The sequence below is a fragment of the Sorex araneus genome, chromosome 5, assembly GCF_027595985.1.
Source record: "Sorex araneus isolate mSorAra2 chromosome 5, mSorAra2.pri, whole genome shotgun sequence".
NCBI classification, from domain to species: Eukaryota; Metazoa; Chordata; class Mammalia; order Eulipotyphla; family Soricidae; genus Sorex; species Sorex araneus.
This window is the reverse complement of record NC_073306.1, coordinates 143311134-143338114: the sequence shown is the minus strand read 5'-3', so window position 1 is coordinate 143338114 and position 26981 is coordinate 143311134. Positions and strand designations below refer to the sequence as shown.

Sequence of the window (26981 nt, the reverse complement as noted above, 5' to 3'; positions counted from 1 at the left end):
GCCGGCGGGTGCCGAGCGACGCCGGAAGCGCGTCACGGGCTGCGCCCCGCGCATGCGCGCGCGTCCAGCGCGGCGGAAGCGCGGCCCCCGCACGACGTCAGGGTCGGGGCGGAAGATGGTGCGGCTCGGGGCCGGCGGTTGCTGAGCGGACCTGGACGCAGCGGGACCCCGAGCCCGGCCGCTCGGCGCCGCCGCGCCGCCATGTCGCTGCTGCAGTCGGCGCTCGACTTCCTGGCGGGCCCGGGCGCGCTGGGCGGCGCCGCGGGTCGCGACCACACCGACTTCGTGGGCCAGACGGTGGAGCTGGGCGAGCTGCGGCTGCGGGTGCGGCGGGTGCTGGCCGAGGGTGAGCGCGCGGGCCGCGGGGGCGCAGCCCGGCTCGGGGGTTCCCGGCGCCGGGGGCGCAGTCCCGCTCTCGGGGTCCCTGTGTGGCAGTGTCCAGCGCTGTCTGCTGCCGGGCGGGGGCGGGGGGCGCCTGACCCGGGCTGTCCCGCTTCCCTTCGCAGCGCCTGTTTCTCCGAGGCCTCGCAGTCCCCGGGGACGCGTGTGTGGGGACAGCCCGAGCCGAGCGTCCCTGCTCTGCCCCCTGCTTGCTGGGCACCGCTCAGCTCCCCTCGCCCATGTCACTGCCCTGGCTCGCCACGTCCTTCTTGGCTTTCTCCGGGCGTCCTTGGTCACGCCTGTTCAGTGCCCAGTAGGACGAAGTCCCCCTCACTGACCCAGCCTGAGAGGGACCCGCCCTTGCTCGTGGCCGGGGACCCTGAGCAGCCTGCAGGGTGATGCAGTGAGAAGCTGAAGCCAGAGCCTCCAGCTCAGTATTCTTCACCCTGCACCCTGGGGCGCTCTTGTCCCTGTGCCTCCGTGTCCTTAGGGTCTGCTGTGTGCCTGTGACCCTGCCCTCACATCCTCACGGACCCCGTGAGCCTGGCCCTGCTCCCGTGGAGGGGAAGGGGCTGCAGGTGGGCGTGAGAGGAGCTGGGCTGTCCCCTCCCTGCTGTCCGTTCCTGGGCTCTCCGCGCCAGCAGCTGCAGGGCCCGGGGCCCGTTGCCTGGGGCCTCGCACCCGCTGCTGCTGCTGCCGCGTCGCTTCTCTGTTCAGAGAGACCTTGGCCTTGCCCTCCTGCTTGCTGCCAGCCCCGGGGCTTGGGCCGTCTGCATTAGTAACATGCAGGAGTTTGTGGGTTTCTTGGTGACGTGCCCACGCGTGAGCTGCTCATGCAGGCCCCGTGGCAGCCCGATGGCCCAAGGCTCTGTGGTGCCTGTCACCCGACTTCACACCTCTCGCCCGACCGGGGACAGGACTTGGGGCGTTCTTGTGCAGCTGCTCTGCCCCGCGTGCTCCCCGGTGGTCTGGGCAGCGGGTCAGTGTGGACGTGGCGGGGACGGGGGCTGTGGCCAGCTCCAGTGGGGTTCTGAAGGCCCTGCTTCCGTGCGGGCTTTGAAGCAGGACGAGCCGGCTTTGTGGAAGAAGCCCCCTGCTTCCCCGGGCGGGTCCCGGCACGGCACAGCCTGAGCGAAGGTGACCGGGTTGGACTCCCGGGCCCTGCTCACCCCACCAGGGCTCCTCAGACAGTTCTCGCCACGTGGGCTGTGCTTGGCCCAGGGCTCACCAGGGCCATGCCCGTTCTGTGGAGCCCACAGCTGTGGGCCATGGTGCGGGGGCCAGAGACCGTCTCCCGGCGCTCACCTGCCCTAACCGCACGTCTCCTCCCAGGCGGCTTTGCATTTGTGTACGAAGCTCAGGACCTGGGAAGCGGCAGGGAGTACGCACTGAAGGTGAGCTGTCCCGCGGGCACCTTGTCCCGGGGCTGGGGAGGGCAGGCTGTCGGCGCAGCCCTGGCCTTGCCTCCGCCCTGAGCTGCGGGCCTGCATCGCGTGGCCCCTGCCGGGTGCCGCGTATGTGTGTGTGAGTCTGTCCGCGCAGCCTGCCTGACCCTGCCCGTCCCCGATGCAGAGGCTGCTGTCCAACGAGGAGGAGAAGAACAGAGCCATCATCCAGGAAGTCTGTTTCATGGTATCCTTTTCTCGGGGCAGTGAGGGGGACTGGGAGGTGGCCGGTGCCCTGGGGTGGACACACACACTGCCTTCCCCCCCACGAGGCCTCCGTGCCCTGCCTCTGGCCCTCGCACCCATCCCGACCTGCCCCCACGGGGTTGCCCTCCGTGGTCCCCACTTCCTCATGTTCCTCCCTGGAGGAGGCGTGTGGCGTCTTGCCTCTGACCACTGTCCGACTCTGTTCTCTTCTCGCTCGACGCTCTGTCCGTGGTGCTCCCGCTGGCAGTCCTCCCTCGCAGCTGCACGCAGGTCATGTGCGCTGCCCGCTGTCCTGGTGATGGGTGCGGCCCTGGGCTCTGCTGTACTTGGGGTGTGAGGTGGTCGGCAGTGCCAGACCCGCTGCCCCCTGGCGTGCCCCGCTTGTGTCTCCATGCAGACTCACACGTTGTCCTTTAACAAGGCGCCTGCAGAAAAAGCTCTCTGGGCACCCCAACATCGTGCAGTTCTGCTCAGCCGCCTCCATCGGGAAGGAGGAGTCCGACACCGGGCAGGCCGAGTTCCTGCTGCTCACGGAGCTCTGCAAAGGTGTCTCCTCCTCCCCCTCCCCTCCCCCCCCCGTCCTCTCCCTCTATTTCCTCCCTCTTTTCCCGCCCCTCCCACCTGCCCCCTTCCCTCCCTCACTACTTTTCTGTCCCCCATCCCTCCTCGCACCCTCTTCCCACTCTGTCCTACCTCTTGCCCTTCCTGCTTTCCTCTCCCTGCTGCCTTCTCTCTTCTCTCTGCCTCCCCCTCTGTCCGTCCGTCCCCCGTGGAACCAGGGAGGTGTGTGTTGGTCTCTACCTCTGACGTCGTCCTCCAGGGAGCGGTACCCTGGTGTGTGTCCAGTCCTCTTCTCAGTCCAGTTGGTGGATGTGCCCTCGGCCAGGAGATGGCCAGCCGGGCCAGGAGGGGGCCCTTGCTGAGCTGGCAGGGCCTTGGGGTCTACACAGGCCCCTGTGGCCTGACCAGGTGCTCGGTCCTCAGACCGCGGCCGGGCTCCTCCGTGCCAAGGGCTGATGCGTGGTGAGGCCTCTGTGGCTGAGATGGGCCGTGTGCCCGGGAGCTAGCGGGGGGCCTGGAATGGTGGTCAGTGCCACGGCAGTGGGCTGTGAGGGTCCCGCAGTGTGGAGTGTTTGGGTTGCCTCGGGCCGTGGCCCGCCCAGGGCGGGACTGGCTGGTGCTGCTCTACCCCCGGGGCAGTGGCGGTTGGGGCCTCTCTGGACCTGCCTGTGGCACCCGTGCTGTGACCGGCCCTGCGGTGTGCTGTGCGATGGGCGGGGCTGTGGCCCCAGCTGGACCTTGGCCTGTGGCTGGGCACCCGGGAGGGGTGGGGCCCTGCAGGCCTTGAGTGAGAGCCTCATCCTCCGTTTGCGTTTGTCTGTCCCCAAAGGCACAAGACACTGTGTCCCCCTGAGCTCTGTGTGTGTGTGTGTGTGTCCCTCCCTGTCTCCCATACTCTATCCCCCTGCCTCCCTGCTCCGTCCCCACCTGTGCTCTGACTAGACCCCCTGCGCTGTGCCCACCCACAGCGTGTCCCCTGCCACACTGCTCTGGCCTTGGCAGCGAGCCGCCACCTTCAGTCGCTTTGCTGTTTCTGCTCCTCTGCAGAGACGGCAGCGCCTGGGCAGCGCCCTGCCCCCTGCCCGGTGGCATCGCCTGTGTGCTGACGGGACCCTGGTGGTGACACTGGTGGCATCGCCTGTGTGCTGACGGGACCCTGGTGGTGACATTGGTGGCATCGCCTGGTGCTGACGGGACACTGGTGGTGGTCTCTCTCAGGGCAGCTGGTGGAGTTTCTCAAGAAGGTCGAGTGCAAGGGCCCGCTCTCGTGTGACACGGTTCTGAAGATCTTCTACCAGACTTGCCGGGCTGTGCTGCACATGCACAAGCAGAAGCCCCCCATCATCCACCGGGACCTGAAGGTGCTGCTCCCCGACCCGCCCCCGCTCGCCTGTCCTGCCCCCCCCCGTGCCCCCCCCTCGCCAGCCCTGTGTCCTAGGCGGTCACCAGCCCCATTCGTGTTTTCCGTTTGCTGGTTTCTGGCTCACTCCTGGCAGTGCTGGGTGGGGGCTGGGCCTGGGCCCCCTCGCCAAGCACAGCCCGGGCTTGCTCAGCACCGGGCCACCTCCCTCCTGGGGCAGACTGGAGAGTTGCTAGGGCTCGCCCTGGCTCATGGCCTGGGCTCTTTGTCCTGTGCTCCTGACTCCAGCCTCTGTCCTCAGTCTCGGGGTGTCTGATAGGATCTTCCGGCTGGGCTGGAGGCGTGGCCACTCCCCCACAGCGCCAGCCATGAGGCGGTATCAGAGGCCAAGCTGGGCTCCGCCTCCCCCGACTCTGGGGTGGGTTAGGGTTAGTGACCTGGTGACCCTGACCCTGGGCTGGTGCTTTTAGGGACCCCAGGACCTTGACTCCAGCAAATACTGGTACCCCAGCCTCTCTGGCTGTCGTATTCACGCTTGACGGAGACTTCTGCTGTCTCCCACGTGTCATGGCCATAGCTCTGCCCCTGCGGGGCCCCTGAGGTGTCCCTCGGGCTCTGCTGTGTGTGTCCTGGGAGGGTGGTGGGCACAGTGCTCGTGGTAGGCCACCTGAGCCCAGAGTGACGTGTTAGCAGTGGCACTCGCTTGCGCTCCAGGCTCTGTCAGCTGTCAGAGCACCCACATGCTCGGGTGGGCCACGAGGCACGATCTTCATCTGCCAGGCGGCCCGTGTCCGTGTTCAGGGACAGGGGCTCCTCGTCCCTGGGTGTCCGCCCCCATCCTTCCGCTGTGCTACGCCCCAGATGTCCAGGGTCCTGGTTGGAATGGCCTCAGGTGTCCGAGCAGGAGCCAGAGCTGAGGGGCTGTGGCCGAGCCTCCCCCAAATGCTGCCCGATGTCCCTGTGTCGTGAGATCCCAGTCCAGGCTGTTTGTGCTGGCAGCCGTGGCCTACTGGCTTCCGGGTCGCCGACACGCCCGGGGCTGCCAGGGAAGCTGGTGCGTGCCCACTTCCTCGTTGCCTCTGGAAACGTGGCCGGTCCGTCTGGCTCCGCACACATGACCTCTGGGTCATTCTCCTTGGCCGGCTCCCTCCGATGGCCCGAGGCTGTAATTCCGGCTGCCTTTCTCCCTCTGCAGTGAGGGTGATCTCAGCGCCTCTCGTCTCCTGCCCTCAGGGCTGTGTACCCGGGTTGGCCCCTGGCAGCGCTGGGCGTGCCCCGGGCCACCAGCACCTGCTGGCCACTCAGGACTGCCCTCTGCAGGTTGAAAACCTGCTGCTCAGCAGCCAGGGGACTGTCAAGCTGTGTGATTTCGGCAGTGCCACTACCGTGTCCCACTACCCGGACTACAGCTGGAGTGCCCAGAAGCGAGCCCTGGTGGAGGAGGAGGTGAGCGTGGGCAGGTGGCCGCCGCGGGGTCCCGCCTGCCCTCCTGCACATGTGGATGGGCACAGGCCAGGGTCTTCACAGCAGAGGGTGGTGACTCGGTGGCCTCTGCAGCCACGCTGTGCGGCTGTCCTCCAGGCAGGCTCTTAGGAGGAGTCCCGGAGGGCCCTGTCCGTGCTGGAGTGGCGGAAGTGACAGGCATGGCAGGGTTGCCCAGAGATGGCCCCAGGCCTGTGTGTGCGCCGCGGGTGAGAAGGCCTGTCCTGGGCTGCCTGCGCCTCCCGCCGGCCCAGGGCTGCAGTTCGTACTCTTGTTCTGGCCTCTGGGCTGGGCCCGCACGTGAGCCCTGGGGTCCGTCTTTGCTTGCGTCTGTCTTAGACATTTGAGATCTCCTGGGAACCGGACTGAGAAGAGAACAGAGCACCCACCTCAGGCCCTGTCTCCTTCCCCCAGCCCGCCCTGCCCCACAGCACTCCACGCCCACCTCACCTCCCTTACTCGTCTCAACTCACATGCTCTCCTCCCGTCTCACGTTTGCTCCTGTCTCTCACATGCCCACTCCCGCCTCACACATGTGCTCTTTCCATGTCTCACATGCTCACTCCTGACTCACACCTGTCTCTTTTTTTCTTTTTTCTTTTTGGGTCACACCTGGTGATGCACAGGGGTTTCTCGGGGCTGTGCACTCAGGAATTACTCCTGGCGGTGCACAGGGGACCATATGGGATGCTGGGAATCGAACCCGGGTCGGCTGTGTGCAAGGCAAATGCCCTACCCGCTGTGCTATGGCTCCGGTCCCTCACACCCATCTCTTACACGCTCTCCTCACTCCCGTCTCACACACTCCCTCCTCCCGAACACTTCCCACTCCCTTCACACACTGTTGAGGGGTTATTCCTCTACCCTGCTCCTGCTGACACTGCCCAGCCTGCCTGCAGCCTCCTGCCCTGTCACATGTCTCCAGCTGTGACAGAACCAACCCACGGGCGAAGGGACTTTGGTTAGTTTTCTCCCCGAAGGCTGCTCTGACCGCCAGAACGTGGGAAGTCCCGTGCAGAGATGTCCTCACTCTGCTGGCGGGATGGCCTGCACTGAGCCTGGCAGGGAGCAGAAGGACAGGCCACCCCAGCTGATGCCGTGGCCCTGCGTGGGGTTGCCTTGGCAGAAGTGGTAACGGGTGGTGCCGGGCTGTGGGTTCCCGGCCCTGAGGGCGAGAGCCAGTGCTGTCCTGAACATGCTCATCTCGTCTCGCATTTGCCCAGATCACCAGGAACACAACCCCCATGTACAGGACACCGGAGATCGTGGACCTGTACTCCAACTTCCCAATCTGTGAGAAGCAGGACATCTGGGTAAGGCGGGGCCCTGCGGGAGAGGCTGGCACGCTCCCCCACTCCGTAGCTGCCGCTGACCCTCGCCACTCACACCAAGGGGAAATGGTCTCAGCCTGTGTCTGAGCTCTGCGCAGGGTCCTCCAGGAGGCTGCTCTGCCTGCAGACACTGGCCACCCTGATGGCCTGAGGGCCAGGGCCTGTCCCTGAGACAGGCGGCTCCAGGCACTTCCACTCCCTGCCCACCTCGGCTCCTGGGCATTTTTTTTTTTTTTTTTTGCTTTGCATTTTGGGTCACACCCAGCAGTGCACAGGGGTTACTTGGCTCTTCACTCAGGAATTACTCCTGGCCGTGCTCGGGGGCCATCGGGGATGCTAGGAATAGAACTCGGGTTGGCCACGTGCAAGGCAAACGCCTACCCGCTGTGCTATCGCTCCAGCCCCGCTCCTGGGCAGTTTGAAACGAGCGTGCTCACTGCCTGCGGTGGGTGCACCCCTCACAGCTGGGAGGCAGCCACAGGGTGTGCTGTCCTCATACACACAGTCCCAGCACCCTGTAGACGCAGAGGAACACGTGCATGTGTTTAGGTACATGCAGACGTGGGGGGGTGCACAGGGTCACGCACCTACATGTATGTGCACAGGGGTGCACATGTGTTTTTGAGTTGGTCCTGAGCTGTGCCCTCAGGTTCCCCGAGCACCGGCTATGCTGTCACTCAGGGTGGGGCTGGGGCAGCGCACACACGTTCACACGCCCGTGCCCTGTGCAAAAAACTCTGCCTTCTGGCTGGGTCTTTGGTTCTTGGCCTTCTGCTTCGATGACTGCCTGTCACTCTTGTCTCTGGGCTCTGAGGGGAGGGGTTTCTCCTGGCTTCCTGCTGTCTTGCCCAAGGCTGCTGGCCCTAGGGGGCTTGACAGAGCCCAGGGACTGGAATGCAGGACTTCTGTTAGCACGGATGGTTGGATCTGAGAGTGGGACACGAGCCGGTTCACTGCTGTGACCCCATGGGCACTGGTGTCTCGTGAGCTATAAATGCGGGGGGAGGGGGCCCTGCTGAGCTGACCGCTTGGCCTCGCCCCCCTGTGGCACAGCTCTGACTGTGTCCTTCCACCAAGCCTGGCCTCCCCTCCCCCGCCACAGGCCTTGGGCTGCATCTTGTACCTGCTGTGCTTCGGGCAGCACCCCTTTGAGGACGGGGCCCGGCTGCGCATCGTGAACGGGAAGTTCTCCATCCCCGCCGACGACACCCGCTACACCGTGTTCCACAGCCTCATCCGTGAGTTGGGCGTGGGCAGCGGCTGCGCCTACACCCTCGCCTGCTTTGGGGTCTGGGCCTCTGCGGCGGCTGTGGCGGGGTGACCCACTGCCTCTGCTGCAGGGGCCACGCTGCGGGTCAACCCCGAGGAGCGGCTGTCCATCACTGAGCTGGTGAACCAGCTGCAGGACATCGCTGCCGCCCGTGACGTCAACCCCCGGTCCCCAGTCACTGAGGTGGGCAGGGCGGGCCTCTGTTGGCAGGGCTCGCCCCCTGGGCGTAGGTCCGTGGGGCCTTTGGGGGTCAGTGTGGGGTGCTGGGGGTGGGGGTCCACTGGGGAGTGCTGGAGCGGCCCTGGGTTGCCTGATGGTTCCGTGTGTCTGTCCTTGCAGCTCCTGGAGCAGAATGGAGGCTTTGGCAACGCTGCTGTGCCCGGGGGTGCCCCTGGCAGTGGCTACAGCGGGGGTCAGTCTGGCCCTGTGCCTGGGGGACGGGTGCAGATGGGCCCCCGCCTGGGTGAGGGAGGGACGGAAACGGTCTCCGAGTGCTCAGCCGTGTTGTGGGGCTGCTGCTGAGGCCTGCGGTCGTGCTGTGCCCCACCTACTCTGCTCACCTGTCCCTACCCTGCCACCCCTGCGCGTGGGGCAGCACGGGTGGGGGTCGTGCCTGGAAAGTGTCCTGAGGGTGGGGGCAGGATGGTGGCCGCCGACAAGGCTTCTGTGCCGTCTGTGGGGTCTGGCCGGGGGCTGCAGTGCAGGTGGAGGGGACGCTGGGGCCCGGGCGCCCCCTGAGGCCCTCTCTGCTGCAGGCATGGTGGTGGCCGAGTACGAGCAGCCCTACGGCGGGCTCCTGGACATCCTGCGGGGCGGGACGGAGCGCCTGTTCACCAACATCAAGGACACCTCCTCCAAGGTCATCCAGTCCGTGGCCAAGTGAGTGGGGGCCGCCGTGAGCCTGAGAGGGGCTGAGCTCTCATGGAGTACCCGCCCTGGGTCACTCTGGGCAGGACCTGCGCGGGGCCTGCTCGTGTGCAGCATCAAGGGGGGCCCAGGCCAGGCCCAGGCATGGTGCCTGCACCAGGTGTGCCCTTGCTGAGCTCCTCTCTCGCGCTCGTGCGCACGCACGTGCGCGCGCGCGCGCGTATGTGTGTGTGGGCGCGGGCGCAGCCAGGTGGACACAGACTACGCGAACGTGTACTGTGAGCTCCCTGCAGAGTGTGTGGACGCGGGCGTGAGCTCCCTGCAGAGTGTGTGGACGCGGCCGTGAGCTCCGTGGAGAGTGTGGACGCGGGCGTGAGCTCCCTGCAGAGTGTATGGACGTGGCCGTGAGCTCCCTGCAGAGTGTGTGGACGCGGCCGTGAGCTCCGTGGAGAGTGTGGACGCGGGCGTGAGCTCCCTGCAGAGTGTATGGACGTGGCCGTGAGCTCCCTGCAGAGTGTGTGGACGCGGCCGTGAGCTCCGTGGAGAGCGTGGATGCGGGCATGAGCTCCCTGCAGAGAGTGTGGACGCGGGCGTGAGCTCCATGGAGAGTGTGGATGCGGGCGTGAGCTCCGTGGAGTGTGTGGACGCGGGCGTGAGCTCCCTGCAGAGTGTGTGGACGCGGCCGTGAGCTCCGTGGAGTGTGTGGACGCGGGCATGAGCTCCCTGCAGAGTGTGTGGACGCGGGCGTGAGCTCCCTGCAGAGTGTGTGGATGCAGCCGTGAGCTCCGTGGAGAGTGTGGATGCGGGCGTGAGCTCCGTGGAGAGTGTGGACGCGGCCGTGAGCGTCCCTTCATGTGTCCTGAGGCTCGGTGTCCGTGGGCAGGGCTGTCATAGTGTCCATGCCCAGTGCTGTGTCCCCGCACTGCCTCGTCTTGACAGGTTTCAGGGGGTCCTGAGCACTTCTGCTCTAGCTCCTGTTCTGCTCTGGCAGGAAGGGCTGCGGGGCACCTGGCCGGAGCAGGGACGGGTCTGCTGGGGCACCTGTCCCCGGTGTGCGACTACCCTCCTGAAGGCTCCGTCTTCAGTGCTGGCTCTATTTCGTGGCCTTTTAGTGGTGCTGTGGCTGCGTGCCATGGCCAGTGCTTGTGTGGGCTAGGGAGCTCATCTGGCAGCCCAGATGGCCACCTGGGGCCGGCCCCACCTAGGCAGGCTGCTGTGCCTCCTCCATCAAGGAGGCAAATGGCAAACAGCCGACACAGTGGGCACGTGCAGCTTCCCCAAGGCCCAGTGTGCCTACCCCCTGCCCGGTCCATCCTCTGGAAGGCGTCAGGGTGGGGCACCTGGAAGGAAGCCACTTGCACCCCTGGGGCTGGGGGGGAGCTCGAGGGTTGTGGGGGGGGTCTTCAGGGCCAGAGCTCAGGCCCGGCCCCAGTCGCTGAGCTGCCAAGGGTTCTGGCTGGGCCGGGCAGCCCCAGGGGCTCCCGGACTTGTCGCAGAGGTGGGAGGAAGGGCCGCCCTGGAGCCCACAGCCCCGTCGGACAGGCCCGGACACAACCCGGCGGCATCTCTGAGAGGCCTGTGCTCGCCCTCGGACTGCCCTGACCCCCCCAGGCACTACGTGAGGAGGGACAGGAGTGCCGCTGGCCACTGCCGTGTATCCTGTGAGAGGGCCAAGGGGCTGGAGTCACAGTCGTGGCCGATCCGGCTTTGATCTCCATATGGTCCCTGGGCATAGAGCCAGGGGTCAGCCCTGAACACTGTGGGGTGCAGCCCAGGTGGTGAGTCACAGGTGGCTCCCAAGCCCCTCCCAAGAGAAAAGGGGTTTTTGGTTCTAGGATAAAGGTTAAGGAAAAGGGTAAACAGGGCCAGAGCAGTAGTGCAGCAGGCAGGGGCGCTTGGCTTGCATGCGGTCAACATAGGTTCAATCCCCAGCGCCCCATGTGGCCCGACCCCACCAGTAGTGATTCTGGAGCACAGAGCTAGGACTGGGCCCTGAGCACCACTGGGTGTGGCCCCAAAGTGAAACCAAAAAAGAATAAGGGTAAGCACAAAGAGACATTTTTCTGCGTAAATTTTTATGATCATATTTCCTTAAAAGTTCCTTAAGAAAATTCACAAAATAGGGCTGGTGTGGTAATACAGCTGGGAGGGCACTTAACTTGCACGTCAGGCTGGATCCCCAGCACCCCCTTGGCCCTCGAGCCCTATAGGACTCCTTCCTGACTCCTTCCTGAAGCCCGGAGTCACCCTGAGCATCACTGGGTGTGACCCAAAAAGCAGCAGAAAAGAAAATTCTTAAGACATGGAAAGGTATTTTCGTGATGCTGGAGCGAGGATGATTTCCCAACCCGGACAGCAGGTTTTCACTCGTGGAAGCCCTTGGTGCGTCCGTGACGGCAGCAGACCCCAGCTCTGGTGCCTTGTGAGCACTCCCAAAGTGAGGAAGACAGGCTCCCGCCAGGGACACCGGTGAAGGAGGAGGGCAGCAGCAAGCACGCCAAGGCGCGCTCGTGCCCACATCACGGCCTGCTGCATCTGCTGTGGGGGCGCTGGTGGCTGCAGGCCCCTTTGAAGGCAGTCCAGGCCTTGTCCCCGACTCGCACCCCTCCGCCAGCCTCCTTGCTTGGGGTCTGAGAGACCCTTTCCTGGGTTTGTTTCCCGTGTGTCTGCTGCAGAGCTGCAGGCTCGGGCCTTTCCTGCTGCTGCCTCCAGGGATGCTGGTCCTGGGGCCAGGCTCTGGGCCTTGCCCCTGAGGGACCCCTCGAGCCCTGTGACGCAGAGATCAGGTTTCCAGAGTGACCGGGGCGCCTCTCTCCATTGCAGTTACGCGAAGGGGGACCTGGACCTGTCTTACATCACATCCAGGATTGCCGGTAGGTCGCACCCCTGCCACCATAAATGCCCCTCGCTTTCTGGCAGCTATGCAGAGCTGCTCTCGGGCCCCTCACTCCCCCACAGCGGGCCTGTCCCCTGTTCTGGAACATTCTGGAATTAGAGTTGGCCAGGAGAGCGAATGGTGCTTTTTGCTCCGTGAGATGTTGACGCTGTGCCAGGGCTGGCCGCAAGGGCTCTGTGGTGCCTGTGTGCAACAGCTGGTTCAGTCGCACCAGCGGGTCCCTGGAGCACCACGGCGAGTGGCTCCCCCAGTGACAAGCCCCCAGGAGAGGAAAGTCTAGGTGCTGAGAGGGCCTGCAGTTGGGCACCACCTGCCTGACGGGACTGTCCCCCCCAGTGATGTCGTTCCCAGCGGAGGGCGTGGAGTCGGCCATCAAGAACCACATTGAGGATGTGCGCTTGTTCCTGGACTCCAAGCATGCCGGTCACTACACCGTCTTCAACCTGTCCTCCAGGACGTACCGGCCCTCCAAATTCCACAACCGGGTGCGTGTCCTGTGCTGGCTCGACCAGCTCCCCCCCCCCCCGCCTCCTCCCCCATCCTGGCCATCTGGGCCAGCAGCCCCTGACTTGTGCCCAGGTAGGGGTGTGCTCCCGGACACAGCAGGTGGAGGCCATCAGAGTGGGCCGGCCTCAGGGACACTCGATGAGACCTGAGAAAGTAGCCACACGTGTTTTGTGGGTAGCAGGTGCCAAGTGCTGTCCCTCTCATCTGTCCCTCCCGGAGGCGCTGCGGCCCCTTCGCCATCGCTGTGGACGCAGGAGCGGGCGGATGCCTTCCGGGAGCCCCGCTAATAGCCCCGTCCCCGCAGGTGTCTGAGTGCGGCTGGGCCGCGCGGCGGGCCCCACACCTGCACAGCCTGTACAGCGTCTGCAGGGACATGCACGCGTGGCTGCGGCAGGACCCCAAGAACATCTGTGTGGTGCATTGTGTGGTGAGTGCTCGCGTGCTGAGCCCTGCATCCCTGTGGCCCCAGACCTCCTGCTGGGATGAGCGGGAGGGTTCTGTCACTCGGTGGGTGCTCCCCCGCCGTGTGTGGTGCTCGAGCACTGCGTGTGTCCTAGGACGGGAGGGCCGCCTCCGCCGTGGCCGTCTGCGCCTTCCTGTGCTTCTGCCGCCTCTTCAGTACCGCGGAGGCCGCCGTGTACATGTTCAGCATGAAGCGCTGCCCACCGGGCATCTGGCCGTCACACAAAAGGTACAGTGTGCCCACTAGAAACAGGAAGACAGGCTGGACCTCCAAATGCCGTGGTTACTCTTGTCCTCTGCGTGTGCTGTCCTAGTGTCCACTTGGCCCAGCTCACGGGGCGCCGGTCTGGGACTTTGCTACGGCCCCTAGCCCTTGGGGACTAGAGCTGTAGCACTACACCCACCCATCCTGTCAGCTGAGAGCTGGGGTGTCTCCAGCACAACACGTCACGCCTTCTGAGCACTGCAGTCAGAGTCCAGGGAGGAGGTGGGAGAGGAGATCACGGGGGTAACAGACCAGTGAGCGTCCCTGAGATCGCCGGTCATTAGACTGTGTGTAAATGCTGGGAGAGAGCCCCGGAACACATGTGCACATGGGGAGAGCCCCAGAACATGTGTGCACACATGGGGAGAGCCCCAGAGCACATGTGCATACATGAGAATCCCAGAGTGTGCAGAGCGTGCATATGTGAGGATCAGCAGAAACTGGGCTGCTCTGGGGGCTGCGAGTGGCCTGTGCATCCTGCCCACTGCTCTCTAGCCAGGGAGCCCCTGCTTAGCACTGGCCTCTTTGCTCCTAAGTCTCCTGGTCCGTGAGGAAGTTGGCAGCGACTGCTTGGAGCTAACCGGCCTTGTAGCATCAGCTTGGGTGCAGCTGGACCCAGAGAGGCCCTTAGATCACTCCGGCCCAAAGATGTGGTGTGCCACTGCAGCAGGACAGCGTGGGCGTGATGAGACGGGTGGGGGGCAGGAGTGTGCAGTGTGAAGGGGCTACACGAAGCGTGTGGATCCCAGCATATCGCATGCACAGCCCCGTGACTCAGCGTGTTGGCCCTGCACCAGGTACATCGAGTACATGTGTGACATGGTGGCGGAAGAGCCCATCACGCCCCATCGCAAGCCCCTCCTGGTCCGGGCCGTGGTCATGACACCCGTCCCGCTCTTCAGCAAGCAGCGGAACGGCTGCAGGCCCTTCTGCGAGGCCTACGTGGGGGGCGAGCGCGTCACCACCACCTCTCAGGAGTACGACAAGATGCGGTGAGTGGGCAGCCGCCCTGGGCTCCCCTGCGGAGGTCAGCTGGCCGGGGTTCACTCCACCCCGAGCTGGTAGCACTGGGGGTGGCCCCAAAGCTTGGCTGTCGTTTCCTGGAGAACCCCGAGCCCTGAAAGTAGTTGGCAGTGACGCTGGAGGGTTCCGGGACTCGCCCGTGACTCTGGCTCTTGTTGCGGAATTTTAATTTGGTGCTTGGTGTGTTTTTGGAAGGGGGCACTGGGATGACTTAGGGGTCACTCCTGCTGGGGCTCAGTGGGCCAGTGGGATGCCAGTGGGACCCCAGCTCAGCTGTGTTTTAGGCATGTGTCCTACCCTCTGTGCTGCCCAGCCCCATTTTGCAGGGATTTTAAACCCACTGCACTCTTTCCTCGGCCCTGTTGTGCAGGGATTTTAAAATTGAGGACGGCAAAGCAGTCATTCCTCTGGGTGTCACTGTGCAAGGGGACGTTCTCCTGGTCATCTACCACGCACGCTCCACGCTGGGGGGCAGGCTGCAGGCCAAGGTGAGCCCTGGTCACACCTGTCCTCTTCTTCCCTGTCTCCGTGCCTCGGGCCGTCTGTGTGTGTCCACGTGGCCTCAGCACGGTGTCTGCCTTCATTGCAGATGGCGTCCATGAAGATGTTTCAGATCCAGTTCCACACAGGGTTTGTGCCTCGGAATGCAACGACTGTGAAGTTTGCCAAGTATGTCGCTGTGGCACCTCGCGTTTGAGAGTGGGCTTTGGGGGGCACTGGGGCCTGCACCCAGGACCTCAGCTGACACTTGGGGTCTCTTCTGTACCACTGGTGATGTTGAACTGTGTTTGGAGCAGCTCACGCCTTGGTGGGGGCTAATTAGTCAAGTGCACTGTGTGCAGGCTGACACATGTGATGAGTGACACATGTCCATGTGGGGTGGCTCATGTGTGAGTAGCTCCTGTGGGGAGTCTCCCTTGTGAGGGGGTTCCCCAGGGGGAGCTCCCATGGGGAGGGGCTCCTCAGGGGGGGGTCTCTGCAGGGGAGTGGGGTGGTTCTGGGGGAGAGCTCCTGTGCAGGAGGTGTTTTTCAGGGTGAGCTTTTGTTGGGGGAAATTCCAGGGGGGTCTTCTCTGGGGGCCTCCTGAGTGGAGGCTCCTTGCTGGAGTTTCAGTGGGGTTGTTCCCTGTGTGGTGGGTTCCGGGGGGGTCTGAGGTGTGTGCCTGGTGCTCTACTGATGGAGGACTCAGGGTTGCTCCTACAGGCGCATCTCCCCTCCCCCCGCCCTTGAGACTCGTGGACAGTGTCTCACTGTCTGGGCCTGGAGCAGTTCTCGGTCAAGGACCGGGACACACCGTGTGATCTTGGGGGAGCTTCAGTTCCGGGAGGCCCATGCAGGGAGCAGCCACAGAAGCCGCCACCCCAGCTCTGACGCTGCATTCAGCATCCCTGGGCGGCCGTACCGGCTCCTGTCACCTGCAGAAGACGGCAGAGTCCTTGTAGGGGCTGGGAGTGGCTGGGGGCTGAGCACACACCTGCCTGCAGAGCCCCGGGCTCTGCCTCTGACACCGGAACCCCCCGAGCCCCAGCTGTGCGGGCCACAGGCCCTCCTCGTGCTCTGGAGGAACCCGTGGCACGGTGACTGCGGACGAGCACGCCAGGGCCAGGGTCGTGTGGTCAGGGCCCACGGGCTGGCACGTCTCCCTGACCACGGAGGCATGTCCAGAGACGCGGGCTGCATGGGGAAGCCCTCTGGGTGTGGGGACCGCATAGGCCCTGAGCAGCTGTGGGCACAGTTGTTTGGGGGAAGGGGAGGAAGCGCCAAGGCCAGATATGGGCAGGAAAGCCGCTGTGCGTTTAGAAACAGTGTTTGAAAACCTCCTGCGAGCACTTAGCCCTGAGTCTCCAGCTAGACTCCTCTACCACTGGCAAACCGGGCTTACGTGGAGGGGAAGCCCCGATGTCAGCCCCTGGGGAGTGGCTGCAAACCGAGTTCCAGAGTGTCAGGTCAGACGAGTGGGCACCCTGAGACTGGGACATGCTCTCACAGGAGGTCTCCGAGGATGAGGTCACCCAGGGGCCTGCGGTGGGAGCCCAGCACAGGCATGGCCGGCACCTGTAGTCACTTGGCCTTTGCACTGTGGGCTTGTCAGGTCCCTCAAGACCCTCTTATTGGGAGCACTGGAGCCACCACATTGGGTTGAAGGCACGAGAGCCCAAGTGTAGACACGAGGTTCCAGCCTCACCGCAGCGGTCACTGCTTGGCCCCAGCTCGCTGGTGAGGTATGGGAAAGGCTGAGGGGGAGGGAGGGGAGTGAAGAGACTGAGCTCCTTTCCCACACTCCATAGCGACAGAAACCCAGTGTCCCGTGAAACTCAGAAGAAGATGAGGGTTAGTGACTGGGCAGGGTCAGCTGCTCTGCCCGCGCTGAGGAACCGTGACAGGATGAGCTCAGCCATGTGTCTCTGTGACAGGGTTGGTATAGCTGTTCTGTGTCTATGCTGAATGACAGATGGAGTCTGGAGTAACTCGAAGGATCGGATTCTCAGAAATCACACACCCACTGGGGCTGGAGCAATAGTACGGTGGGGAGGGCGTTTGCCTTGCATGCAGCCAACCAGGGTTCAGTCCCTGGCGTCCCATATGACCCCGAGCACCCCCAGGAGCGATTCCTGAGTGCAGAGCAGGAGTAATCCCTGAGCATCGCTGGTGTGACCCCAAAAGCCAAGAAAACAAAAGACAGATACAAAGACGTATCAGTGCTTTTCACATTTCCTGGGACAAAAGGAAGCCGCACAGTGCCTGACTAGCTGTGGTGATGTGCTGGAGTGTCCTGTTAGGACAGTGCCCTCCAGAGCCCCTCATTCTGGAACCTCCAGGGAGGGGCTTTCTGTGCACCAGGGCTGCTGTGTGTAACTGGCGCAGGTGAAGGTGAGGTGCCCTACCCCACAGCCTGCGCCCTGGGCCAGGGGCTTCTGGGGCCCAGCTGTGGCCAGTGGTTGCCACACGTGTGGGGACTTGATCCTGCTGGGCTGTTCTTTGGGCAGGGCTGTCAGCTTCCCCACTCACACGGTCGAGCAGCGCTGAGCATCCAGGGCGTGAAACAAGCACGGGGACCTTGGCTGCTACCGCCTCCTCGGGAGCGTGTCTGGACACAAGGCTTTGAGCCCGTTTGGGCAGTGGGAGTCTGTGTGAGGATCTGTCTTCGAGGCCCCCAAATGGGGGTCAGGAGTCCTGAGAGGCACACAGGACAGACCCTCCCACCCCCCTCGAAGAGACCACTGTGCCCAAGTGTGAGTTGAGTCCCGCAGCCTGTTCCGGCCAGTCGGTCTTGCGTAGTCAGCCGCAGCCCCGAGGCAGCGCCGGATGTGGCCCAAAAGCCAAACCAAGACAGAATAAGGGGATATAGGTCATCTTCACATTCTTCAGTTGGGTAGATGTTTTCTGAGTAGAACACTTAAAAGCACTTGGTTTAAGCCCAATTCAATCAGCTTAATCAATGGCTGAATAAATAGCAGTACTCCTACATTACTTTAAAAAAAAAAAAAGCGCTTGGTCTAAGAAAAAATATAAAAGCCGTGCTTGGTGGTTTCCGGCTGAAGTAAATAACGTTTCCACAGCTCAGGGTCGCTGATCCCTGGCTTCAGTGTGAGGCGTTGAGGTCAGCCGGGTGCCACCCTCATGCCCAAGGCAGGCTCTTTGCAGGCATGAGCCAGCCGGAAAGGGGCCCGGAGCATGCAGGCACCCATGGCAGAGCACGCGCCAGAGCAGTGGGAAGGCAGAGGCCTACCAGGGCACGGGCAGGCTGGGGGCCGCTTGTGAAAATGCATGTCCTGCCCAGCCAGCACCAGGACTGATGTCCACGTGGGAGTGACCCGGAGCAGTGTCGTGCCTCAGCAGGGGTCACGGTGCTTTCCTGCAGCCCAGGTAGCTGACCCAGCTGTGCGCCGGGTGCAGTGCCAGGCTCGCCGCATGGCCCTGAGATGCAGAGTCCCTGCAGTGGTCACTGGGCTAGGTCTGGCCTGCCACGGTCCCCTGGAGGCAGCTCCCCGCTCATAGACGCCCATTGTGCCCTCACTGAGCAGAGGGAGGTGGGCCCCACACAGGCTGTGCTGGGGGCCAGCGAGGGAGGCAGGATGGCCACCTGTGTGAGGCCCAGCAGTGCCCGAGCCACGCCTAGAGGGGGTGGGCATGACTGCCTGACTTTGCCGTCACGTATGCATCTGACCCATGTCCCCACCGAGGCTGCTCCTGCCTGTGGCGGCACTCGCCTTCCCGGCCCCTGACAGCAGCGCCAAGGGCCATGGTGGCCACGGGGAGAGCTGGGGCAGTGGTCATCCGTGCTGTTCCGCAGCACGGGGCAGTGTGTTGGCACAGGAGGGCAGCTGTGCCCTGGTTCTTTGGCTTCACGGGCCTAAGGACCTGTCTGTGGCCCAGAGCACCTGCTCCCTTCCCAGGGGTCCCTGTCTGCTCACAGCTGGTGTGGACTGTGGGACAGGCCACTGGGAAGGTCAGTGAGGTGCTCCTGTATTGGGGGCCGTCCTGTCTTCCATCCCCCGTGCCACCGCCACCATCAGCCCTCCGGGACATCCCTACAGAAGTGCCTGATGTGGGTGTGCCGTGGGGGGGGGAGGGCCACGCTACCCTGCCGAGCAGCCTGGAGCTCTGGGCGGCAGAGGGTGGCGTGCGCCACCCCCGGCATCCTGAGTTGAGTGCATGTGCCCCCAGGTACGACCTGGACGCCTGTGACATCCAGGAGAAGTACCCGGATCTGTTCCAAGTGAGCCTGGAGGTGGAGGTGCAGCCCCGGGATCAGCCCAGCAGGGAGGCCCCACCTTGGGAGAGCACCAGCATGAGGGGCCTGAACCCCAAAATCCTGTTTTCTAGCCGGGAGGAACAGCAGGACATTCTGACCAAGTTCGGTGAGAGCTTTGCCTCCGGAAAACGCCTGCCAAACGGGGGTTCTGACGTGTCGTGGCAGGGAGTCCAGCTGGAGCTCTGAGACTCAGGCCCGCTCAGGGCTGGCTGAGCCGAGGCTCGGGCAAGAGTCAGGCCGGGGAGCGGAGGCTGGTGGCCACCGAGTTCCCATCAGGCCCAGTGGCACCCTTCCTGCTGCAACCCATTTACCTTCGTGTTGGGTGCACTTTAGATCTCACTTTTGGGGGATCCGGAGAGATAGTGCAGAGGTTAAGTTTCTTGTCTTGCATGTGGCTGGCCCCATTTTGATTCTGACACAACCAGGAGGGACCCCAGAGCACTGGGCGAGGATAAAACCCTCAGAGCCCCCCAAAAAATTTGAATTGGGAAAGTAGCTCAGAGACTGGTCACGTGCCCTGCACGCGTCTCCTCCCCTCTGCCCCCGGGTTTGGTCTGGCACCGCATGGTACCCCGAGGCCCATAGCCAAGAGCGTGGAGTAGGGAGTTGGGCAGGTGTGGTCCTGAGACAAGATAGACTGAGGTGAAGTCTGACTTTTCCTCGGTCCCTGGAAGGTGTGTGTTGTGTCCCTCTCTAGGCCCATGGGGCCCTGCTGTCCGGTGGCCTCTGCTCCTGCAGCTTCCCGGCCTTGACCCTGTATTGCATATTGCCTGCAGGAAAGCCGGAGCTCCCTCGGCAGCCGGGCTCCACCGCACAGTATGACGCCGAGGTGGGCTCTCCAGACCCCTCGCCCCCAGAGCCCGCCTCCCCGCCCAGCGGCAGCACCAATTCCAACCACTTCCTGCACACTCTGGACTGGCAGGGTGGGTGCACGGCCCCCGCTCCTCCGCTGGGCACTGCTGCCCCCCGGCCACACGCCCACTGAGCCTGATGCTTCCTTTCCAGAGGAGAAAGACTCCGAGGCGGGCACAGAGAGCCACCTGTCCAGAGAGAGCCCGCCTGCCGGGGCGGACGGCCCGGGCGAGGAGGAGCTCTCCGATGAGGTGGCCACCTCGGGCGAGAGCAGGGACACAGCGGACGAGGATGTGCCTGCACCCCCGCCGGGGTGTGATGGCGCTGGCCTGGACCCTCTGCCGGAGCCCACGCCGCAGGAGGACAGCGTGGACCTCCTGGGCCTGCACTCCGAGGCAGGGCCACCGCCCCCGCTGCCTGCCCGAGGGGCACTGCCCAGCAATGCCGACCTGCTCAGCTCCCTCCTGGTGGGCCCCTCTGCTCCCCCTGAGAGCTCCTCAGAGGACTTGCTCCTGGGCAGCCCCACCCCAGCCCCAGGTGCACGGGGCTGCCTGCAGCCGGGACCCCCCACCCTGAGTGAGTGGGTGCTGGGACGGCACTTGCCTGGAGTGAGTGGGGTGCTCATGCGGGGGCTGTGCTCACCCCTTGCTCCCTCCTCTGCAGCTGACCCCTTTGACCCCCTCCTGTCGTCTGGCCCAGAGCCCCAGCCCTGCCCCAAGCCCAGCCTCTTCAGTGAGTTCCTGAGTCCAGACCGCACAGCCACGCCTGGTTCCTTCCCCTCCACACACAGCGCCCCTCCCCCAGCCGGCAGCGACTTCCTGCAGTTGGGTGAGTGGAGGGTCTCTGCGGGCCACGCTTCCTGTGCCACCCAGACCTGCTTGGTTGGTAGTGACCAGGCGGCCTGCCCTGGGCAAGTGGGAGAAGGGCCGCAGCGGCCTTGAGTCACCACTGGGGGGCTTGTGAGTGGGCCTCACATTGACCTTCGGCCCTTCCACCAGGGGAGCTGCCCGCAGAGCCTGGCAGGATGACGGCCTCTGCCAGCCACCCAGACCTGCTGGGCGCCTGGGATTCCTGGGCTGAGGCCCCCCCTCCTGCCGCGGCCACAGAAGGTACGGCCCCTCCTCGCCGGGTGGGGCCAGGGCAGGGCCCGGGCACCGCAGTCTTACCTGCTGCCCCTGCCCTGTGTGAAGGTCTCTGCCCCCGTCACCCCCAGGTCCCTTCTTCTCCCCGGGAGGCCCTTCGGGCCCCTCCGTGCCCCTGGCCAGCCGCAGCAAGTCCCAGAGCCAAGACCCGTTTGCAGACCTCGGCGACCTGAGCTCCAGCCTGCCAGGTGGGTGTCCAGGGCTGGGGACCCGAGTGCATCCTGCCCTGCTGTGGTGTGGCCGCCTGAGGCATGGGCACGCGTCGCTGTGCACTGGTAGGCCCCTGCCCAGAGGCGTGGTGAGGAGTGCTGGCCTCGGGGCACTCACAGGACACAGCCCTGTGGGCATTCGCGGCTCCTGGTGTAGTAGTGCTCGCGTGAGCATTGTGGGGCAGGGGGCGGGGCTGCCACTGGGTTGTTTGGTTCTTGGCTCTGACTGCAGTGTAGACCAGGAGTTGAGCCTGGGGCTCCAGGAGCTGAGGGGGGCGCAGGTGAGGGGGCCACTGTGGGAGGCAGGGTCCGCTCGCTCGGGGGGCTCCCTGGAGAAGGGCCACAACTCACTGAGTCTCACTGCCTGCCCGGCCCGCTCGGCCTCCTCCATGCGCCCAAGGGTCCGGCCCTGACATGGGTCTTCGCTGTGTCCTGGGTGAGGCGACTCGCCTGTGGGGAAGGTGTGGGCACCCATGCCATGTGCTCTTCACTCAGGTCCTGTGGGAACCGGGGGCAGCCTCCACCACGGAGAGGCGGCGGGGTGGCTGGCAGCAGCTCAGCTCCGGCTTGAGTCGGGGGTGAAGGATGGGACGGAGGAGGCCAGAACGAGGCCTCTCAGCTCCGCGGCCAGAGGCGCCCGTGCCCCCTGCCTGGGCCATTGGAGCTTGGCTCTGCTACGCCCGTGTGTGCTGGGCACTGGCCCGGCAGGCCTGTGTGGGCTCCAGGGCCAGAATGGCCGGAATGCAGGCACACGGCACCTGAGACAGCACAGCAGCAGTGGAGAGACAGGGCGCCCTGGACGGTAATGGAGCAGATGGACACAGAAGGCCACCACGGAGTGCCACACCTCAGCACAACAGACAGGGCACTTGGCACTGAGTCCCAGGAGGGCTGTGCTCTGGGCACCATGATGCAGGACAGAGGGTAGATGGCAGTGAGAGGAAGAGGCTCCTGGGAGGCCTGGGCAGACTGGAAACGAGGCTGAGGCAATGACAGGGGTCAGGAAAGCTTCCGAACCACAGTGAGACAGACGCACACCCACGGCACTGACCCACAGTGACAGACCCACACCTAGGACACAGACCCACAGTGACAGATGCACACCCGCGGCACTGACCCACAGTGACAAACCCACACCTAGGACACTGACCCACAGTGTGGCAGACCCACACACAGAGACCCATAGTGTGACAGACCCACACCCAGGAAACACCCACAGTGACAGACCCACACCCTCTCAGTGGGTGTGGACATGTGGATAATAGTTGCTCAGTGTGGCTGTGAGGGGGCTTTTGTATGAGAATGGAACTGCAGCAGTGTTCTGCCCGAGAGAAGACTGCCCTGCTCGGGCGTGCCTGCGCAGGTCGGAGCTTTCCGTGAGGGCAGCCTGCCAGGCCCCCTGAGGCCCATCCTTTCAGAATGATCGCCAAGTGTCAGGAATTGGGAATGGGCGTTGTCGGTGTGCTGTGCACACATGGTGAAATGGCATGTACCGCACCCACATGGTAGTGCACACGTGTAACCCTGATAAACCCACACATGTGTATGCACAGTCACTTGTATGTATTCATAGCACACATGCACCCTCACATGTATGCATGTCGCAGCTGGCAGGGAGCATTGTTGGGCTCACAGGCTCTGGGCTAGTTTGTAGCTTCCTGTCGTCTCAAAACCCAGAGCCAGAGAGGGAGTCAGGACAGGGGTGAAGGCCTCGCAGGGTCAGTCCTGGTGTGATCCCCAGTACCACAAAGGATGCCTGAGCACCCCCAGTGTTACAGGAGGGGCCCCGGAGCTCAGCTGGGTGTGGGCCAGGTGCTTCCCAGCAAAGGTCACGGCCCAGCAGCCCATGTCCAGGGCGCTTGGGGCAGCAGTCGCCTCCAGGGCGCCTTGCTTGTGACTCTTGGCTGGTGGCTCCTCATAGCCCATGCCAGCCTTGTGTCCTCATTGCCTGACTCTTCCCCACAGGCTCCCCAGCTGCTGGCCTTGGCTCTGGGGGCTTCACTCCCAAGACAGGCCCCCCTCCTTCCAAGGCTGGCAGCTCCTGGCAGTCATATCAGCCCTCAGCACAGACCCCACCACGGCCCCCTCAGGCCAAGCTGCCCCCCAAAGCCTGTGCACAGCCAAGACCCAACTACGCTGCTAGCTTCAGTGTGATCGGGGACCGAGAGGAGAGGGGCGTCCGTGCTCCCAGCTTTGGTAAGTCCCTTCTACCCACCTGGAGCTCGTCCCAGTGAGGCTCGCCCAGCGGCAGCACGGGGACAGGGCTTCGAGGCCTCTCTGGGCCTCCTGTGCCGTGTGGCCAGGCTGGCTGCTTGTGGGAGGCACCACAACCCACACCTCCTTGCGCTCCTGGGCAGCCTCCTTGAGGTATGTCCCAAAGCAGCTGCCAGGGCTGTGGGACACCCTGGGTTCCAGGGTGGGTTCCCCTGAGGCGCATCGCTGAGCTCAAGCAGAATTCTTGTCTTCACTTCTGATTCCAGCTCAAAAGCCCAAAGTGTCTGAGAACGATTTTGAAGACTTGTTGTCCAATCAGGGCTTCTCCTCCAAGTCTGACAGGAAGGGACCAAGGACCATCGCGGAGATGCGGAAACAGGAGCAGGCCAAGGACATGGACCCACTAAAGATGAAGGTGGGGGGACCTGGGGCTTCGCTCAGGGTGGTGGCAGGGGCTGGGGCTGAGAGAGATCCCACCTGCCGCTGTGGGAACGTGGGCAGCTCTACCTCCCCTAGGTCATGAGGTTCCTGGGGAGCGGATGGGCTGGGGCTGTTCTCAGTGGCACCTGAGCCCCTCTAAGGGGCCACGGCAGCTGTCAGCCCTGCAGTGCTTTGTGCCTGTGGGAGCCCTAAGTTCTGTCCCACAGCATGTCTGACAAGCCCCCCTGCCAGCCCTGTGCTGCTGTGGGGTCATCCGGATAGTGTGGCCTGGGTAGCCTGAGCACCGCTGTGCACCCCATGGACACTGGTCTGTTCAGCTGAGGTCCAAGGGCCTTTGGGATGCCGCTGGCCCCTGCACAGCCAGCCATGGAGTGTGTGCATCCGGGCAGGGTTCTGTGGGGTCATGGCCAGTCTCCCTGCAGCACCTCATCCCCACAGCTCCTGGACTGGACTGAGGGCAAAGAGAGGAATATCCGGGCCCTGCTGTCCACACTGCACACTGTCCTATGGGAGGGTGAGAGCCGCTGGACGCCCGTGGGCATGGCCGACCTGGTGACACCAGCACAGGTGAAGAAGCAGTACCGTAAGGCTGTGCTGGTGGTACACCCCGACAAGGTGAGGGGCGAGGCCTGGGCGGGTAGGTGGCGCTAGTGGGGTGGGTGGGGTCAGTGGTGGGCAGGGCTAGTGTGGGGCGGGGTCAGCTGGTGGGGTGGGGCTAGTGGGTGGGCAGGGTCAGCTGGTGGGGTGGGGCTAGTGGGGTGGGCGGGGTCAGCTGGTGGGTGGCACTAGTGGGGTGGAGGCGGGGCCCGTGAGGACACTGGTGAAGTTGGCAAAGAAGGGACCCCCGGTGATGGACTGCACCCCTGCTCCACAGGCCACGGGGCAGCCCTTCGAACAGCACGCCCGGATGATCTTCATGGAACTGAATGATGCCTGGGCCGAGTTTGAGAGCCAGGGCTCCCGGCCCCTGTTCTGAGCCGTGGTGACCGCGTCAGTGAGTGGAACTAGAGGCGGCTGCCAGACTGAGGTCGTGCCCGCCTGCCCGGCGGCGAGGCCGGCGGGCCTGAGGAAAGTCGGGAGAATGCATTCCAGGCAAGGAGAGAACACATTCCAAAGCCGCAGTCTGTCTCCCTCTTCTGCCCCGAGGAACAGTGTTGGTCACTCTCCTGCCACCATTGTCATGACTGTGATTTGTTTGTTGCTGGGTGGACGGTGCCCAGCCGCCCTCCCTGCGTCCTGCCCCTACCCTGGCCTCTCTCTGTCTAATCAGCCTGGTCATCTACAGAATTAAACTATTTTCTGATCATGCTTGTCTCTGCGCAGACCACGCCATGGTTCCTGCCCCCACGGATGGAAGATGCAGCAAAGGGGCCCCTTTGTGGGGCTTGACCCCGCCCCGGCCGGTCTGTGCTGCAGTGAGGCCTCCAGGGCCTTGGGAGCAGGCCAGTGGTCACTGCAGACTCCATGTGGTGGGTGGATGTCCAGTGTGGTGCAACCCAGTCAGGGCCCAGCGTCTTGGAATCTGCTGCAGGGCTGGGAGGCGTGGCCCCATAGCAGCTTCAGGCGGAGGTTGGGTGGAAGCTACTCGCTGCCAAGCCTGCAGCCTCCAGGTCACCCTGGAGCCACCGTGCCCAGCTCCCCAGACTCAGGCTGTGTCTCCAGTACCGCCTTGTCCGCTTGTGGGCTGAGCAGGGAACTCCCTGGCACCTGGCTCTGGTGGGTGGCCCCAAGGGGCTGTGGCTGTGGTCCTCTTAGTGCCTCTGGCTAGCAGCTCCTCTGCCAGTCTCGTGCTGCAGTGCTCAGCTGGAGTGGCCATCAGCTGTCCTTGCCCGCATCAGGCTCCACACTTGGTCACCCGCTGCTATTTTTAGATCTTGGTTCTTTTTAAAAAGTAATGAATGACCTAAATAGGTGCTGAGATCCCAGCCCAGAGTGGGGAACACAGGCCTGCTGCCCTAACAGGTCCCCCAGGCCCAGAGTGGGAATGGCTCTGCAGTGCCAGCAGCAGTGGAGACTGAAGAATTCAGTGTACTCAATTAAGTTTACGTTTGAAGGTCTCAGCTAAGCCCTACCAACACACACACACACACACACACACACACACACACACACACACCCCACGGTGCTGGCAGTCCCCCAGCCACCACTCAGGCTGGAAGCACCCCCAGCTCCTGAAAATTCTTCATGACCTTTTGAGGTTCAGAATAAACACTTTGGTGGATCTCCAGGACAGGCAGACGTCAGCTGTGGTGTCTGGGGGGGCCAAGGGGCCTCCTGCCTTCCAGTGACCCTATGAGGGTGCACAGGACATTCACGGCAGCACTTCCTCCAAACCCCTCCACACACATGGTCCTGGTAGCACTGCTTTAGGCCGGGAGTGCCTGGCCTCGGATGCTTCTGGGGGCAGGACCAGCCCCTGCACTGCCTGCTGGCCATAACTTCTCAGCAGAGGCCTCCTAGGCTAAGACCCCCAGCACTGGTGGGACTCACCCATCCTAGTTCCCCATACCCACGGCCTCAGCCCTGGCTGCTGCCCTGCCCAGCACCTGGGGCTCCAGTTGGGACTGAGCCAGCCCTGACCCACCCAGGATCCAGCTCCTCTGACCCTGCTTAGCAACCCTATGTTCCCGGGGTACATGACACCCATCCCCAAATCAAAGCATGGGACAAGATGGGAGCTAAGGGGGTTACTGCCCACGGGGGGAGTGGGAGGGGCGGAACAGAGACTCCGAGATACGGAGAACAGAGACACAGGCTGAGGAGACAGCAGAGATGAGCTGGGAGCGAGGCAAGGCTGCTAGGAGGTCCATGTGCTGCAGTGACTCGGGCACTGTGGGGTTGCAGTGGGCCTGGGGGAAGTGTCTGCGTTTCTTCCTGGAGACCCCACTGGGGCTCCTAGTCCAGCCTTAGAAAGTAGGAAGGGCTGGGCCCCAGTGCCACACCCGGGAACAGGCAAGCAGCCACATCTGTCTGGGGCTGCAACAGGCCCACAGGAAGTGTCCTGAAGGACCAGGGGCTGGGCAGGAGAGACCAGGTGTGACCCCTCCACAACGCCAGCTGTGGCCGAGCCGCAGGCATCCACCACTTCATCCATAGAGGGGGGTCGCCCTTTACCTAGCCACAGCTCCACTGTTCTCTAACGTGTGGGGGAAAGGGGGCTCTTCTCACAGTAAGAGGCTTTGGAACAAGGCAGGTAGTGACCTTCACGCATCGCTGCCGCGCAGCTCCTGAGGGTCCCCACACTCTCTACTTGTGTCCACACAAGCTGCGACTGTGACCCTGGGAGATGGCGCCTGGGATCAGGACCCTG

The 26981-nt window shown here is 63.9% G+C and overlaps 1 protein-coding gene across 4 annotated transcripts; it reads left to right on the top strand.

The window, feature by feature from the left end:
- The first annotated feature begins 7 nt into the window (after positions 1-7).
- On the top strand, positions 8-24977 carry GAK (cyclin G associated kinase). Of its 4 annotated transcripts, none has more exons than XM_055140858.1 (28): positions 8-324; positions 1714-1775; positions 1954-2013; positions 2465-2579; positions 3813-3955; positions 5275-5400; positions 6660-6749; positions 7870-8005; positions 8108-8220; positions 8377-8449; positions 8793-8916; positions 11728-11777; positions 12137-12285; positions 12612-12734; positions 12865-12998; positions 13832-14026; positions 14428-14545; positions 14647-14726; positions 18726-18919; positions 19590-19736; positions 19819-20241; positions 20329-20493; positions 20664-20774; positions 20879-20995; positions 22982-23212; positions 23497-23645; positions 24110-24286; positions 24546-24977. In XM_055140858.1, the coding sequence occupies exons 3-28, from the start codon at positions 2011-2013 to the stop codon at positions 24645-24647; spliced, it is 3588 nt and encodes a 1195-aa protein (XP_054996833.1). In that variant the 5' UTR covers positions 8-324; positions 1714-1775; positions 1954-2010; the 3' UTR covers positions 24648-24977. The 4 variants fall into 4 exon arrangements, with proteins under 4 accessions (XP_054996833.1, XP_054996831.1, XP_004617496.1 ...); XM_055140856.1 differs by having other exon boundaries at positions 84-346; positions 19819-20202; XM_004617439.2 differs by having other exon boundaries at positions 84-346.
- The last annotated feature ends 2004 nt before the right edge of the window (positions 24978-26981 follow it).